The sequence below is a fragment of the Musca autumnalis genome, unplaced genomic scaffold (genome assembly GCF_047663935.1).
Source record: "Musca autumnalis isolate F117 unplaced genomic scaffold, ASM4766393v1 scaffold_2, whole genome shotgun sequence".
Taxonomy (NCBI): Eukaryota; Metazoa; Arthropoda; class Insecta; order Diptera; family Muscidae; genus Musca; species Musca autumnalis.
This window is the reverse complement of record NW_027411755.1, coordinates 239,041,399-239,060,411: the sequence shown is the minus strand read 5'-3', so window position 1 is coordinate 239,060,411 and position 19,013 is coordinate 239,041,399. Positions and strand designations below refer to the sequence as shown.

Here is a 19,013-nt window from a genome sequence, read left to right as displayed (position 1 = left end):
CCAATTATTTCCCAGCGAAAAGTTTGCCTCCAAAGAGGCAGTTAAATGATATGTACAAGTGATTTGGAAGTGCATCAAATTATGCATTTTCACTCATGATTTTTACAAGGGAGTGACCCCGTAAAGAGGCACTCCATTGCACCGCATTTTAACTGACCCTTTGGCATTGCATTTTAACTGAAACTTTGGCACTGCATTTTAACTGACCCTTTGGCATTGCATTTTAACTGACCCTTTGGGGTAGAATAGGAGGCAGTCCAGAGCACGTGTTTTGAATAACAAAATAAAATGCATTTATTATTTGTGTAAAACAAAAATATTAATAACTCTATTAAATTAACACAAATTATGAAAATTATCTATTGAATTCAATCGCAAACATGTGTGTTTCCTCCGCTCTTCATTTAATCCAAGCTTAAGTGCTATTGCTTCATCTGCTAAATGGGTTTGATATTGTCTTCTCATCACCAGTTAAGATTTCGACATGTACTCCAACAGCACTCCATTGAGAAATTTTCTTCTCGTGAGTTACCGGAAAAATGTTCACAAATTAAATATTATTTAGTTTGTATTAACAAATGTTTGGAAATGTTAACACGATTATCTCTCTTTGGAAATGTATTCCGCTGCCTGTAGAGATGTGCAAACTGATTATGTACATGTAGGGATCTGTAACAACTGCTAATAAAATGTGGTGAACGGAGTGCCTTTTTCACGACTCCGTTTGCACTGCATCCGGATGCTGTTAAATTATGAGGAATTGGAGTGCCTTTTTCACGACTCAGTTGAACTGCCTCCGGATGTTGTTAAAATGTGACAAATGGATGTGATTCTTTGGATTGCATCCAAATGCGGTTAAAATGTGAGGAATGGAGTGCCTTTTTCACGACTCCGTTTGAACTGCATAAAAACATGCCGTGAAAGAACTAGTCTACATTGCACTACTTCCAATTTATTTTGCTGGGTTATTATTGTTATCGATTATTTTCTTTTAGAAAATTTTGTTATTTATGACGTTTTTTATGGAAAATATTATTATCGATAAAGTTTTCTATAGAAAATATTGTTATCGATAAAAATCTCTATAGAAAATATATGGTCTGTTCCAGAACTGCAAGAATCTACTAATTTTTACTATTTTTTCCGATAACTTAAAGGAAAAAATGTTATCGTAGTAAAAAATAGTAGCTTCTTGCAGGTTCTGGAACAGAGCAATTGTTATAGGTAAAGTTTTTTATAGAAAATTTTGTTATTGATTATGTTTTCTACTGAAAATATTGTTATCGATACTATATTCCATAAAAAACATTACAACCGGTAATATATTTTTTTAGAAAATAGTGAAAATTGGTCTGTTCCAATACTGCAAGAATCTACTAATTTTTACTATTATTTCCGATAACATAAAGGAAAAAATGTTATCGTACATAGTAAAAAATAGTAACTTCTTGCAGGTTCTGGAACACAGCAAATATTGTTAGGTAATAGGTCAATAAAAAAGATGTTATAATACTTTCTATAGAAAATCATGTTATCGACAATATTTCCTATAGAAAATTTTGCTATCGCCAATACTTTGTAGAAAAAAACTTATCATTGGAAATTGTTTCTGTAAATATGTACGCTTGTTTAGGTAATTTATTATATTCCTTATTTTAATTAATGAATGACGATCTTCTTCGATACGTTTTTCCTCTTATTTCTCCTACTACGCCGAAGAAAGGTTTAATTGGCACACTTTTCAATTTACAACAACTGCATACAACAATGCTTCTATTGTTGTTGTTTTGTTTGTTCCATTTGTTGAGATTATTATTGTTGACGTTGGTGTATTCATTCCATTTATTTACATTTAATAATGAAAAGGTCAGCGATCATTTAAAAAGTTAAAAGTTCTGACTTGCATTCTCCTCTTCGTTTTGTCATTGCGTCGATTGTCGTCTGGACCCGGTCCGATCGGTGTGTGTATTCAACAGCATAGAAACTGATATTCGATGACCTGTATTATACACCAGAAAACCGTATGCTTCCTTTTCTTCCCAGAGTTATCAACGTCGGGCGCCACAGTACTAAAGCAGAGGTGTGGAAATACACTAGACAAAATATGAATTTATGGATGCAAAATCTTTAAAAAACTTTATGGGGTCTGGGCCTGGCTTCAGTAATGGGGCCACCCTGCCAAATTTTCCAGGCCCCTGTCACAATATGGGTGGCTAACGATAAATTGAAGACACTTATCAAATATTCAACATCGGGTTCATCCGGTTTGATCAAACGTTAACATTAAGGGGTCGATTATGGATAGCAACTCAACTGTAGTTGCGTTGCCAGTAGAGAAAATCATACAATTAAACTAAGTGAAAAGATAGAAAATTATGTCAAATTCGTTCAATATCAGTGTTTTGAACTTTAAGCTATTAATTTATTTGTAAAAAAGTATGAATTTCAATGCGGAAATGGAAATTTACCCCCAGTTTATGTATTTCGAAACGAAAATGTGTGCGCATGAAAGACACCCAAACTTTAGTTTTTGAAATATTATTTCATTTGCTTTTGCTTCAAAACAAAAAACAAATTTGAAATACACATTCAAATTTGGTAGTTTTTCTTCCGCATTTGTTTTCTTATCGACATACATAAACAGGCCCTTATATTATTAAATTTGCTGTCGGCAACGTAACTGGAGTTGAGTTGCTATCCATAATCGACCCCTAAGATTTCGTGTGGGTCCAAAGCTTTGGATGATATGGCTTAGGGATGAAAGGAAATCCTCATTATAGGTGAATAAGAAAAATACTTAAAATGAATGGTCGCAATAAATATGTGTTTCGGATTACATCTGAAACATCGCCCATCGTAAGTCTTATGCCAGACTATGAAAATTTTCATTTACATGAAAATGAGTTTATAGGGAATAGGTGTGAAGGGGGTGAAACTCTGCACACAAGGTTCTGTAATCTGAAATTATTCTTTGTGTTTAAATTCGCAATTCTCAAACCAATGCAAAGCAATGAAAATATCAAAATTTGTATATGATTTCATATACATATGTATGTGTGTGGACGTCAATGAAAATTTAAAAGAGAATTCCAAAGATTTTTCTAATGAAAATTTTCGTAGTCTGGCATAAGACTAAATTGTGGTGGTATGTCTTCCTCTTCATTTTATCACTCTTGGGGTACTCTATAATATGGTCGGATATGCTCGGATCTTTTACTGTCACGCCGTTAAACGTAATATCCGTTCTATGTTCCATCTATTCCGCACTCGTGAGTGATTTAACCGTTGGCCACAATTTACTCAATCCTGTACCAATGTCGCATTGCTTCAGGTGGTCCAGTCAGTTTTTCCGCTTATACTCGCCTGTTAACTTCAAGGATAAGTTCTCCAACTCATTGGGTTATCAGGGCTATGTTCATCACGCTCATTTCCTATTTCCATAGCTTCTGCTGAACCATTTCCTTTAATGTGTGTAGTCGACCAGTAGGTATGTAGCGAGCGGCTGTAACTGTGACGATGTGCCGCAAAATTCTCTTCGCTGCCCGAGGATCTGTGGGAATGGACAGCTCTCTGAAGCGGTGATTGTTAAATTCTCTGAATCGAATAGCTTTTCCATGATTCAGGAAACACCGCGGTCAGAGGTTATTATAGCGGAAAGGTTTGTTAACGGTCTTATTCATGAGAACGTTTTCGCTCACCATGCAAAATGTAGAGCTATCAATTTGGTCGAACTTCCGCCCCAGACAATAACCAAAAAAACACAAAAACAAAAGTCATGACTAGAATTGAAGTTCTCTGTAAGCAGACTATTATTCCTCGAAAGGCGAACTAATGTCCGGCATATAACACAACGCACAGCTATTCATCGGCGGCATGTACACATTTAACAAGTCTACCTCGGCAGTCCAGCACTTCACTGCTACCACCATACATACAGAGGCAAGATCAATCGAGATTGGTCTGTACTAGACAGTCTGGTGTATAAAGAAGGCAAGTCCACCTCCTCCCCATCCGCTTCTTTTGCGATCCTTCCGCAAAACGTTGTAATCTTGGCAATGTTTCAAGATAAAGGTGATGGTGAGCTTTGTTTATTGGACCGCGGCGACCATGATGTTTCTCCGACTCATAAACTCCACAATCTCGTTGACTTTGCTGAGACCAGAGCCGCCTCGGAAGTGCACCCATTCCATACATCCATTTCATCTCACCGATATTGATATAATGGTGTGGATCTAGTAAACGGAACAAATCCCTGGCCCGGTGTTCTACTCTATCCCGAAACGGACCAAAACAGCCTGAAGCTGGATTTCAAGGATAAATTGCCGCTCCATAGTGAAAAATAAACGAACACACACACATATTTGTTCGTCTTCCTAGTTGAAGATTCCTTCGAACTAATCTGGCGCAGAGAACCGGCCGCCGTGGGGTTGTATAGAAAATGTAGTTGTGATCCGAAAAGGAACATTTATCAGATACACTCCAATTTCTGATGACAGAGTCGTCTAGATTGTAGCGAGTTCGATCAAAGACCTCACCTCTATCCATAAATTAAAATGTTGGATCATTATAGCCCGTTTAGACTAGTCATTTTAAATCGACTCGATTTCTAAATCCAACTTTCAAATCCTAGTTGTTTAGACCATGGTATAAGTAAAGAGGTAGATTTAAATGAAAAAATATATAGAACCCTTGTTCTTCTTGAATTCCTAAAACTTCAAAATAAAAGCAACAAGTTGGTTTGTTTACAATGTATTTTTGAGCATTTTATAAAAAACGCGAAAAAAATAACACAAAACAATCGTTAAAACCACAGGACATGTTCAGAATGACATAAGCTTTTGTTTCTCACCAATTTTATGGTCATATTATTAGGCCATGTTTATATTATAGCCTTTTGTAGGATTAACCTTCTTAATGAGGATTTATTTGGCGTATACGCAAAGAAGTTGACATTTGAAACCCAGTGGGTTTGTTAAATCCGGTTATATATAAACGTACTATTACATATATCATTTTATATCATATATAGTTTTATTCCATGTATCACATAAATTGAAAGTGCTTTGTGCGGGACCTTTTTCAATATTTAAATGGAATAAAAATTATTTTAGTCATTAATAGGCAAAATGTCACTTATTCGTGTAACAGGAAAAAAATGTTGGAGCTAATTTTTAATAGACAAAAGTTCATCCACTCTCGCTACAGGAACTCATTTTTGAGAAAAAAAAGTCAAAAAGTCAAATGGAATAATACGAACTAAAATGTAATAATTCGGATTACAAATGGGTAAATTCGAATTACAAATGGAATAATTCGAATTACAATTGAAATATTTCGAATTACAAATGGAATTCCCGAATTACAAATAAAATGTTACGAATTACATATGGAATTCCCGAATTACAACTAAAATGATTCGAATTACATCTGAGAAAGGTGCAGAATCTCTTAATTATGGAATATTCTAGCCGAATCGACATAAATATAGGATATTCTGAACAAAATTCCCCGTGAGTTCTTGTCCATAACTTCGGCCGTGCACCAATCTTGGTTTTAATTCACCATTGTTCTTAGCCAGGTCGTCATCGATTCTATCAAAAATGTTTAATGTACTTGTAACAAGTTGTAGGTGCTGGATCACAATCGCTTGATCTCGACGACACATGACTTGTGATCTCGTTTGCCGCTCGTACAGGGGCCTAATTATGTGATTCGATATCGAGTTGTTTCGACCTGAGTACTCAAAGTTGGGATGACAACATTCGTTATCGAGTAAAATTATCGAGTAATTGAGCATAAATTTGCGAGTAATTTCTCGAGGCCAAATTACCTATCGTAAACAAATAAAATGAAAGATTTTTGTTATTGTCTTTTTGTTTAAAATGTAAAAATTGTTGTTTGTTGTCGTTTTATAGAAGAAAAACGATGTTAGTAAATAATTGGCAGCATTTTTTAGACAATCAGCCCTATTCTGAACATTCCCATGGGAACTGTTTCCCATGGGAGCGAAATTTCCCATTCCCACGTTTTCCATATTCTAAACGACGTGGGAGCTGAAATTTCGAAATTCGAAATTAGTTACACCAAATTATTATAGCATACTTTTGGGAGCTGTTATTTTGTTTTGTAATACAAAATGCCTATTTGCATTGAATTCGCGGTTTTTGAATTAGATTAGCAAAAGCACAACTCACTTAATTCAACAACCGTGCATTGATTTATGGATTTTTAAGTGAATGGAGTTAGCGATGTGTGATGTCGTTCTAATAAGCACATTTTCTTCAGAATGTGCGAATTGGTGTAAGCATTTTTTTAATTAGTAGGCAAAAATAATTTTTGTGTATAAAGTAATTGTAACGAATTTAAAAATTGTATGTTGATACGGAGTAATTTTAGTTGGTGGTTTAACGAGTATATCGCTAGTTTTACTTATTCCTAATGATCGCTAGAACTCGTATTTTGCATATTTAAAAAAAAAAAAAATCAAAAAGATAAATTCGGATATTTTTCTCAATTATTACATATTTTTGCGTGTTATTACATATCATCACCATAAATTGTCGAAGAGGTATCTCAAAAAAAAAAAAATAAATAAATAAAATACGTTTTTGATTGAATCTAAAACTAAAACACGTGCCCTTGAAACATTTCAAGCTTCTACGTTCAAAAATAACGATCCTATTCAAGAAAAGGCATTTCGGAAAATGGAATAGCATTGCAATAATTTGGCATATATGTATGTACGTTTGTTGTACGTTTGTGTGATCGTTGTCGTGTCGTTGAGGAGACTAACACGTTTTCAATAGAACGTTAGTCGTCTGATTTAAAAAACTCGAAGGTTATATTACGAAAATGAATAAAAGTTGTAAAGATTGAATATATTATGGTTATTTTCCAATATATTTTAATAATTATTGCCAAAAATTCTTTTGAAATTGATTTGTTTTTACTTGCTGTGCTGCGTTAACAGAAGCAACCATGACTCTTTTTCTCGTATTTCAATACATATGGTCTGTTCCAGAACTGCAAAAATCTACTAATTTTTACTACTTTTTTTGTTTTGTTCGATAATATAAAGGAAAATTTTTTATTGGTGTAAAACAGTTAGATTCTTGCAGGTTTTTGTATCATATAAGAATATGCAAAATCCGAAGTCTACTAATGACATATTTTACAGTACATTTTGTATGCTTTTATTAAGCAAACACATGGCGATTATAAATATTTGCAATAATTTTGTCGTGTAGATGTCTTAAAATAAGAAATTTCATAAAAATATGAAATTTCTTGAAATTTTTTTTCAAACTCCCACACTGTTTGCTGGGGAGATTTTTCCCACAAAAAGACACAAAATTCTCCCACAATTCAAGATAGAGAATGTATACTTTTTTCCCATGGGAACAAATTCCCAATTCCAACTTCATTCAGAATGAGGGGAGATGGGAAATGGGAAAAAAAACTCCCACAAAATTTTGTTCAGAATACGAAAATGTGGGAATGGGAAAAAATTCCCAACTCCCATGCGTTCAGAATAGGGCTGTATATAACAAGAGAAATTGGGAAAAGTCCTTTGCAGTCGTTTTGAGAAATTGGGATAAATTTAGAACTAAAATGCATGCAATCATTAACCAAAAATTACTTTTGCAGTCGTTAAAAAATAAGTTGAAAAATAAGCATTTCTGGAAAAAAGAAAAAATTATTTAATATTAATAGCCTTTATTGTATAAGGGAAGTACATTTTAAACATTTCATCCCCCGTTGTTTACCAAAGGAAATATTCTCTCAGAGAGGCTAATGCAAAACATCCACCAAACTCTCTCTCATTTATTTTGAGAGAGGATTATTAAGGTAGATGTATCAGCAATCCGTTACAACAATGTCAAAAAGATTTTGCAAGAATTAATAATTTTCTTATTTTCATAGCACAACTTCATTCCGAAATTATTAATGAATGTATTGTTCAACAAATTCCACAAATATTTACATTTTTCATTCATAATTTTGTTTTTTTTTGTTCTTGCTTTCAAAAAACTCCTTTTTTTACATCTACCTTCATAATATTCCCTATAGTACACATAGGTTTTCATAGTTCGATTACCGGTTACTCTCGAAACATTCGATCAACGATTTCGATCGAATCTCGTCATGCCGCTTTTTTATCGTGTCGAAATCTTTTTCACGAGCAAATACTCGATCGAATCGAATGACGTAATTAGGCCGCAGGGCTATTTAGAACGGTATCTTTGTTTTATTTTTCTTACCCATCACATTTGTTTATTTTAGGAGAACTACCCCGATCGATTTTTGATCCACGGGAGATCTAAAGGATTCGCAGTATTCAGAGGAAAGAAAAGCGAACATGCCTTAGAGATTCCTCTCTATCTGTTAGATACCGCTTTCTAACCCGAGAATTGCAAGGATCCAAGGGATCCCCAATGTTAGCAAGACATCATGGTAGAATAAGAAAAGGTAGCAGCAATACACAGCTGACTGAACTGGGTTGTAACGTTAGTGTCAATTTTCAAATGACATTTTATACATTTATTTTTATTTCGTTGTACATTAGGGACATATATTTTTTGAGAAAAAAAAAAATATATCATTCGGAAAAAAACATTTATTCATATCAATGATATGTAACCTCCTCCAAGTTCGAACGATATGCCGCGCAGTAAATCCCCGCTTGTAGAGGCGATACAACGTTTGTTAATATGTGAGGTATTTTGTTAAAATTTAAAAAATAAAGCCCTAATAAACATGTGCTTCTTTGATTTCTAAAACAAAACATTGAAACAGCTTCTCCTTTTTCTATGAATTTCCAGCGATCCCAAACTTTTCTGCAAGAATTCTACTTTCTGCGAGAATGTATGCATTTAGTGGAATGATGTGGAAACATAAAAATTGAAAATGTAACGAATTTTCATTCATGTTTTCCAAAATATTGAACCAAATGTGAAAAATTATTAGTTTTTTAAATTCCAATAATTTATAGACATTTCCGACATTTCCTTGTTTTGTTTACAAATACAACTGGCAGTAACGTTACAAACAAAAACAAATTCCTTTGTGGTTGTTGTTCGAGTTGTATTTGTTGTAGTATTAACTTTACCTTGTATTTGTTCTACCATGGCAAGACATGTTGAATTAGCTCTGTCAGAGTCTGCCCTCAGACACCTCTGATTTGACACATCACAAAAATTCCCTATGCGCACTCAGAAGGAAAATGATATCTAAAGTATAAGCACATCTTATTAGGTATGTAATGAAAACCGAATCGACTCGATTTGCTGAATCGAAATGGTATATATTCGGGGTGCCTTTGATGATAGTTTTGCTTCGCAAACGCCCCTTTTATTTGAGTAATATTTTTAAAATCCATTTTCAATTTCAATAAAATTTTCTCCAATATTAGAAATATACGATTTCGATTTATGGAAAAACGAGTCGAATCGTTTTTCGGGTATGTTATGAGACACACTTCACCTCTCACTTCACGATTCAAGCATTTTGTCCACCCCATTTACTCCTATTTTTGCTTCTTTCTTGTGGCTAAGATTCATTAGGGTATTTATAAAGAAGAGTACACCCTAGTCCATCCATAAAATACTCGAAAAATAAGCGTAAGAGGTGAAGTGTGTCCCAGAACACACCCGAATAATTGTTCCACAAAGAGACAAGGGAGACTTCTTTCATATCACTGAGTGCACACCGATTCATATTAGCTCAACTGTTTATCGCCGAGCCCGAACGGCGTGTCTTGAGACATCACTTGAGAGAAATTACTGAGGGGTATTTTTGCCACCGTTAAAAATTTGATGTTGCCAGGCCTAGGAATCGACCCGGGCATTCTGCCTTGCGCAGATGTGCATACCATTGCACCACGCTGGAACCCATTATTTCGTAAATAGAAAATCAAATACAAATTTTTAGAGATTCCCATTATTTGTCCAATGAAAACACCTGTTTGATTTTGTTTCTTTTTTTTTGCATTATTTTACATTCATTTTTATTATTTATTCTTTCTTTTTATAGTTCTTGTTCTGGATTTTTCATTTGTTATTAATTTATTAATATTTTATACTTAAATATTTAGAAAAAATTAAAAACTCAATGAATTTATTTCTGTGTTGTTATTGTTTTAGATTCAAGCAAAAAAATATGAAGAAAAAACTTAAGAGCAGATTTCAATCAAAGAGGAGGAAAGAAGAAAAAGATGCTCTGCTCCACAACCTGCAGGAAGCTACTAATTTTTACTATGACAACATTTTTTCCTTTATGTTATCGAAAAAAATTAGTAAAAATTTGTAGATTCTTGCAGTACTGGAACAGACCAAGAGTTTGTTTATTAAATTTTGGGATACAAAATAAAACAACAAAATCGAGAACAAAAAAGGGATGACTTCCAAAAATTTCCAAAACGTGAATTGAGAATAATTTCGGTCATAAAGCTCAATTAATTAATTAAAATAATTTCGAATAAATTTTGCAGATGAAGGGAAACAACTATTTTATTTTACCAGTTTTCTTTATAGATGTATGAGTGAGTGGGCTGTGTGTACAGATGATTATATATATTTTGTATGTAAAATTGTTTTTAAAAAGAAAACATAAAAGTCTAGGTTAAGCAAATTAAATGGTATAATTTCAATTTTATTTGCGAATTCTCTTAGATTTATCTTATGTATTGAAAGTAGGGGATTTTTAGAGTTGGCGGTGGAATATGAAGCTTGTTGTTGTGTGGAAGGGGGAAGGACAATTTTATTATATTTTTATGATAAAAGCATTGCTCTCGTCTTCTTCGTTTTATGTGACAATGTTGCGTGTTTTATGATTTTAAAGGGACATTTTTCAATTAGATTTTCCATGGGCAAATTGAATGTAGTGTAATTTATTTTTAATAACAAACTTATTTAACATAACAGAGAACTTACTAAGAGCATTTCCAAAAAAAATTCAAACCTTTGCAAAGGCTGGAGATCGTAGAGAAACAATATTAAAACGAATCCAAAAAAGGTAATAATCGACATGACAATTTTATACCCTGCAACACTTCCAATTTTCACATCCGGTAGGTAATAAAGGATAATTTCAAGTAATCTTCACATATAAATGTCAAGTTCTTCGCCACATTTCTTCTCAACAGATTTCTGTATCTTGTTTTTTTTTCATGTAAAATCACTCTGAAATTCGGGAGCAATCTGACATTTAATTTACTTCCTTCCTTTCTTTATTTTCAGCAGTACGATTCGGCAGCAATAAATATGGGTTAGTTTGTTACTGTAACACGACCGCTGGAACCATGAGTTTCCCTGTGAAACTATTGCAGGTAATTCTGAACGAAAATTCCCCGTGAGTTTGGGGTTTCCGCTGTTTCAACTTACAGGAGAAAGTGAGAAAACTCACGGGAAATTAAAGTTCAGAACAACCCCCATTTAATTTTTATGCGTTTATCCAACAACTTTATCCTTGCAGGAGTTACCAAACAAAAAATTACAAAATGTTGCAGGATATAACAAAAAGAAACCATATTAAATTTCACATTAAAGGAAGATAGAAAACCAATGCAAAAAAGGGGAAGCAACAATAATTAGAAAGACAAAGAGATGTGTTGGAATTTGTAGATGCTGATGATCATCATTGAGAGGATGTTTCAAAAATGGGGTTTTTTAAAAATTTATTTAAAAAGAGGGCATTCGTGTTCTTTTTTTAGATGTTGTTGTTGTTGTTTTTTGCTTGTGTCCTTGTTGTTGTAGTTTGTATAATATATAATTAAAAATCTAACTATAAATGAGTTATTTTTAAATATTAAATCAATTCTCTTCTTTATATATTCATATATCGATCATGTTTTTTTTTCTTCTTCAAAATAAACAATATGTGTCTAATACAATTGGGGGTTTGTAGCAGTCCACCACATGGAAGTTTTCGGGTCCTTTGGGTGGTTCTATACTTTTTTAAAAGTCTACAATTTGTTTAGGCATGAGAGAGTATTTCTTAATGCCATTTGATGATAGCAGCAGCATTGTTGAATGTTGATTTTGTTTGTTGCTGTTTCCATTTCCTTTGAATACAAAAATTTTTTTTCTGAGAATTGGTTCTTTTCCAAAAAGGGAACTTCCTTTTTTGTGTGTATGTGTGTGGTTGATTGGGTATACCTTTCATTCTTCACAAAGTTATGAACATGTTTTTAGTAAATTCCAAATGTTGTTGATGCTGTTTGCTGTTGTGGTAATAAGAGGTGTGTGTGTGTTTGTAGAGAAGGATCATCGTAATTATGTTTTGACACCTTAAGCTAGATAAACATAAACTTTACGATCATCTGGCGTTCTAGCCAAATATTCTCTTTCGATAAGACCTTCTATTCGTTTCTTAATCAATACCGGTGACGGTAGGAATCTTGATTTCAATTGTGATGTTACATCGGACACCAGTAGGTTGTGCTGAAACAAAAGGATTTAAGTTTGTAAAATCGAACAATATAACGATTTGAATTTGTATGTTTGTACATACCGGCATACGTTTCCTAGCTTTCATAATACGAACAATCGCCGCCTCAATTTCATGTTTACGATCTTCATCAACTTTACCACGAGTTTCTTTACGTTCAGGCTCGGTATCGGCTTTTGCGGCCACGGTTTGAATTTTAACTCTGAAAGGAAATAAAACAAAGGCATTTGTAGAAGATTTTAAAAAAAGCCGATAGATGGAACTTTTGGATTAGATGGGTACTATAGCAACTCCGATCAGGAATCCCTATGTAACTAAAGTCCTACGTAAAACTCCTGAATGTCGACATCTATTTCCATGTCCATTCCGCATATTTAGCACCAGAAACCCTTTCGACACATCCTATCTAAGCAGAAATCTTCCTTGGCTTGCAAGAGCTTTTTTTTCAAACGCGGATTTTTTAAAAAAAATATTTTTTTAAATGCGATTAAAAAAATATTTTTTGAACGCGAATTTAAAAAATATTTTCAAACGTGAATATTAAAAAAATAATTCTTTTCAAACGAGGATTTGTTTTAAATATTTTTTTCAAACGTGGATCTTTCATTTTTTTTCAAAGGTGGATTTTTTATTTTTTTTTTTTTTTTTGAAACGTGGATTTAAAAAAAATTTTTCCAACAAAAAATATTTTTTTCAACAAACGTGGATTTTTTAAAAAAATATGTTTTCGACAAACTCATATTTTTTTTAAAAAAATATTTTTTCAAACGAGATTTTTTAAGAAATATTTTCTTTTTAAAATATTTTTCCAACAAACTTGGTTTTTTGAAAAATGTTTTTCCAACAAACCTGGATTTAAAAAGAATTTCTCCCACAAACGTGGATTTTTTGAAATATTTTTTTTTTTTTAAGAAATAAGTGTTCGTACGTTGATATTTTAAAAAATATTTTTTCAAACGTTGATATTTTAAAAAATATATTTTAAAAATATTATTTTAACGTGGATTTTTAAGAAATTATTTTTTTTCAACGTAGATTTTTTAAAAAAAGATATTTTTTTTCAAACGTGTACTTTTTAAGAAATATTTTTCCTACAAACGTGGATCTTTTAAAAATATTTTTTTCGAACAAACCGTGGATTTTCTGAAAAATAGTTTTTCCAACAAACGTGTATTTTTTAATATATTGTTTTTCAAATGTGAAGTTTTTAAAAAATATTTTTCCCCAAACCTTGATATTTTAAACAACATTTTTCTCAAACGTGGATTTTTTAAAATATTTATTTAAATTAATTTTTGTTACACCTGGATTTTTTAAAATTATTTTTAAACGTAGGTTTTTTACAAAAATATTTTTCAAACAAACGTGGATCTTTTAAAAAAAATTTTTTTTCGAACAAACCGTGGATTTTTAAAAAAATATTTTTCAAACAAACGTGGATTTTTTAAAAAATATTTTTCAAACAATCGTGGATTTTTAAAAAAATATTTTCCAACAAACGTGGATTTTTTAAAAAATATTTTTCAAACAAACGTGGATTTTTAAGAAAATATTTTCCAAAAACGTGGATTTTTTTAAAAAAAATATTTTTCAAACAAACGTGGATTTTTAAGAAAATATTTTCCAAAAAACGTGGATTTTAAAAAAAAAAATATTTTCCAAAAAAACGTGGATTTTTTTTTAAAAAAATATTTTTCAATAAACGTGGATTTTTAAAAAAATATTTTTCAATAAACGTGGATTTTAAAAAAAATATTTTTCAATAAACGTGGATTTTTTTTTAAAAAAATATTTTTCAATAAACGTGGATTTTTAAAAAAATATTTTTCAATAAACGTGGATTTTAAAAAAAATATTTTTCAATAAACGTGGATTTTTAAAAAAATATTTTTCAATAAACGTGGATTTTTAAAAAATATTTTCCAATAAACGTGGATTTTTAAAAAATATTTTCCAATAAACGTGGATTTTTAAAAAAATATTTTCCAACAAACGTGGATTTAAAAAAAAAAAAAATATTTTCCAATAAACGTGGATTTTTAAAAAAATATTTTCCAATAATCGTGGATTTTCAAAAAAATATTTTCCAATAAACGTGGATTTTTAAAAAAAATATTTTCCAATAAACGTGGATTTTTAAAAAAATATTTTCCAATAAACGTGGATTTAAAAAAAAAAAAAACATTTTCCAATAAACGTGGATTTTTAAAAAAATATTTTGTAATAAACGTAGATTTTTAAAAATATTTTCCAAAAAACTGGGATTTTTAAAAAATATTTTCCAAAAAACTGGGATTTTTAAAAAATATTTTCCAAAAAACGTGGATTTTAAAAAAAAAAAAATTCAAATAAACGTGGATTTTTAAAAAAATATTTTCGAATAAACGTGGATTTTTAAAAAAATATTTTCGAATAAACGTGGATTTAAAAAAAAAAACATTTTCCAATAAACTTGGATTTTTAAAAAAATATTTTGTAATAAACGTGGATTTTTTAAAAAATATTTTTTAATAAACGAGGATTTAAAAAATATATATTTTCCAATAAACGTGGGTTAAAAAAAAAAAAAAATATTTTCCAATAAACGTGGATTTTTAAAAAAAATATTTTGTAATAAACGTGGATTTTTAAAAAATATTTTGTAATAAACGTGGATTTTTAAAAAAAATATTTTTTTCCAAACGTGGATATTTTAAAAAATTATTTTCCCAAAAGTGGATATTTTAAAAAATTATTTTCCCAAAAGTGGATATTTAAAAAATTTTTCAAACGTGGATATTTTAAAAAATTATTTTCCCAAACGTGGATATTTAAGAAATTTTTCAAACGTGGGAATTTAAAAAAAATTTTGAATTTCATATCCTGAAAATATTACTGATAGTCATTGACAATCACATTCACTTTTTCTCGCAGTCACCTAATGCTGAGGAATATTTCCTAAATCGCAGACATTAAATTTAGGCTACTCTTTAACTAATTAAAGGGATTCACGGGAAAATATATTTTTTACTTTTAAATTTATAATAATAATTGTTCCACAAACATCCCATATCAATGAGAGCACCCCGATTCATATTAGCTCAATGATATGATAGTTTATCGCCGAGTCCGAACGGCGTGTCTAAGACACCACTTTTGTAGAGAAGTTTTACATGGCTGAAATACTCAGAAAATGTCGCCAACATTACTGAGGGGTATTTTGCCACCGTTGAAAAGTGTTTTGATGTTGCCTGGCCGGGGAATCAAACCCACGACCTTATGTGTGCAAGGCGGGTGTGCATACCATTGCACCACGGTGGCACCCATTTTAAATTAACTATAATAACATTAAAATCTTCATCAAAAACATAACTTACCTGTGGAATTTCGAAACAAAAGCATCATTCACCAAAAATTCATCCGATGGATCGATATCTTTAGTTTTTGTTTTAGAATTTCGCACCAACAAACGTTGTGATGGTTTACCCATTGATAGCGATTGTATAGCACGTTGCAGTTCACGTTCGGGTATATCAGTTTCCTGTAAAATTTCCTCATATGTCATAACTTCGCGATTATTGAATAGCATCAATATGCACATCTGGAAAAAGAAAGAAACAAAAAAGCTTAGTCCTGAGTAAAAAATTGCAAATTGATTACACCCCTACCTGATACGTTGATACCGTTAAAATGTGTTTACGTGTTGTAGTGGGTATGGCGCATGCTGTCGCGCTGGTTGATGATGACATACTTGAACTGGGAGCTTCTTTATCTGCAGCTGCTGCTGTTGCAGCGTTGGCATTTTCAGTTGGTTTACGTCCATAGAAGACAGCATTTAGACAAGCATTACCTGTGTGAAAAGATGAGCAATTAGATTGTTATTGTTTGTAAAGAGGTACACATGTATGTAGTTGTTTGTCATACCCAATTGTGGCTGTAATGTCAATTGACGTCCTGAATGTTTATCCAAATAGAATTTCTTAAATATTTCATAAGCTTCTCTGGGAGCAGCTGGTATATTACAATTGGGCGTTGAAGTCTGTTAAAAATGTAAATGGATTTAAATGTATTATTTCGGTTGAAGAGTTTACACCTACCTGTGTGGGCCAAAATCCTGTAGTTAATATTCTACATGTAAATTCTACGGACAAATTAATGTTGTGATTGGTTATATAGGTTTTGAACTCCTCATTGGTGGTATTCGATATAGACATATCCTTGAACATCCCCTCCAATTTAGATGTGAATTGACAGCCACACTCAGTCTGAAATGATGGAGAAAAATAGAAAAGCGTAAAAATATTTTTCGAGTTATCCATATAACAATAAACGTAGATATTTGAGGGATTTTTTGACCAATAAACTTGAATTTTTAATAAATATTTTTTTGCCAATAAACGTGGAATTTTAATAAATATTTTTGAGGTATTTTTAGTCCAATAAACGTGGAATTTTAATAAATATTTTTGAGGTAATTTAGTCCAATAATCGTGGTCTTTAATAAATATTTTTGAGAGATTTTTTTACCAATAAACTTGGATTTTCAATAAATATTTTTGAGGGATTTTTAGACCAAAAAACGTGGATTTTACAAAATTTGAGTGATTTTTTGACCAATAAACGTGGATTTTTAATAAATATTTTTGAGGGTTTTTTGACCAATAAACGTGGATTTTTAATAAATATTTTTGAAGGTTTTGTGACCAATAAACGTGGATTTTTAATAAATATTTTTGAGGGGTTTTTGACCAATAAACGTGGATTTTTAATAAATATTTTTGAGGGTTTTTTGACCAATAAACGTGGATTTTTAATTAATATTTTTGAGTTTTTTTGACCAATAAACGTGGATTTTTAATAAATATTTTTGAGGGTTTTTTGACCAATAAACGTGGATTTTTAATAAATATTTTTGAGGGTTTTTTGACCAATAAACGTGGATTTTTAATAAATATATTTGAGGGTTTTTTGACCAATATACATGGAATTTTAATAAATATATTTGAGGGTTTTTGACCAATAAACATGGATTTTTTATAAATATTTTTGAGGGTTTTTTGACCAATAAACGTGGATTTTTAATAAATATTTTTTGACCAATAAACGTGGATTTTTAATAAATATTTTTTGACCAATAAACGTGAATTTTTAATAAATATTTTTTGACCAATAAACGTGGATTTTTAATAAATATTTTTTGACCAATAAACGTGAATTTTTAATAAATATTTGTTGACCAATAAACGTGGATTTTTAATAAATATTTTTTGACCAATAAACGTGGATTTTTAATAAATATTTTTTGACCAATAAACGTGGATTTTTAATAAATATTTTTTGACCAATAAACGTGGATTTTTAATAAATATTTTTTGACCAATAAACATGGATTTTTAATAAATATTTTTGAGGGATTTTTTGACCAATAAACGTGAATTTTTTATAAATATTTTTGAGGGATTTTTTGACCAATAAACGTGATTTTTAATAAGTATTTTGAGGGATTTTTTGACCAATAAACGTGATTTTTAATAAGTATTTTGAGGGATTTTTTGACCAATAAACGTGGTTTTTAATAAATATTTTTGATTGATTTTTTGACCAACTAAAGGTGGATTTTTAAAAATATTTTTTGGTATCTCTAGACCAATAAACGTGGTTTTTAATAAATATTTTGTAGGGATCTCTAGACCAATAAACGTGGTTTTTAATAAATATTTTTGATTGATTTTTTGACCAACTAAAGGTGGATTTTTAAAAATATTTTTTGGTATCTCTAGACCAATAAACGTGGTTTTTAATAAATATTTTGTAGGGATCTCTAGACCAATAAACGTGGTTTTTAATAAATATTTTTGAGAGATTTTTTACCAATAAACGTGTATTTTTAATAAATATTTTTGAGGGATTTTAGACCAATAAACTTGGATTTTTAATACACATTTTTTGAGGGATTTTTAGACCAAAAAACGCGGATTTTTAATAAATTTTTCGAGGGATTTTTTTGACCGATAAACGTGAATTTTTAATAAATATTTTTTAAGGATTTTTAACCAATAAACGTGGATTTTTTATAAATATTTTTGAGGGATTTTTGACAAATAAACGTGGATCTTTAAAAAATATTTTTGAGGGATTTTTGACAAATAAACGTGAATTTTTAATAATTATTTTTCGAGGGATTTTTTTGACCGATAAACGTGAATTTTTAATAAATATTTTTTAAGGATTTTTAACCAATAAACGTGGATTTTTTATAAATATTTTTGAGGGATTTTTGACAAATAAACGTGGATTTTTAAAAAATATTTTTGAGGGATTTTTGACAAATAAACGTGAATTTTTAATAATTATTTTTGTGGGATTTTTTTACCAATAAACGTGGATTTTTAATAAATATTTCTGAGGGTTTTTTGATCAATAAACGTGAATTTTTTATAAATATTTTTGAGAGATTTTTCGACCATTAAACGTGTTTTTTTTAAATATTTTTGAGGGATTTTTTGATCAATAAACGTGGTTTTTAATAAATATTTTTGAGGGATTTTTTGACCAATAAACGTGGATTTTTAAAAATATTTTTTAGG

The 19,013-nt window shown here is 30.6% G+C and overlaps 1 protein-coding gene across 7 annotated transcripts in view; it reads right to left on the bottom strand.

Annotated features, from left to right (window-relative positions):
* Positions 1–10,481: 10,481 nt before the first annotated feature.
* Positions 10,482–19,013, bottom strand: part of Cul3 (cullin 3) — a 31,548-nt gene continuing 23,016 nt past the window's right edge. For all 7 annotated transcript variants that reach the window (XM_073971079.1, XM_073971078.1, XM_073971084.1 and 4 more), the window contains 6 exons: positions 16,524–16,691; positions 16,351–16,465; positions 16,095–16,276; positions 15,804–16,027; positions 12,511–12,649; positions 10,482–12,440 (listed from right to left, as the gene is read on the bottom strand). In XM_073971079.1, coding sequence (XP_073827180.1) covers positions 12,288–12,440; positions 12,511–12,649; positions 15,804–16,027; positions 16,095–16,276; positions 16,351–16,465; positions 16,524–16,691 — 981 coding nt within the window. In that variant the 3' untranslated portion in view covers positions 10,482–12,287. The remainder of the gene's footprint in view (positions 12,441–12,510; positions 12,650–15,803; positions 16,028–16,094; positions 16,277–16,350; positions 16,466–16,523; positions 16,692–19,013) is intronic.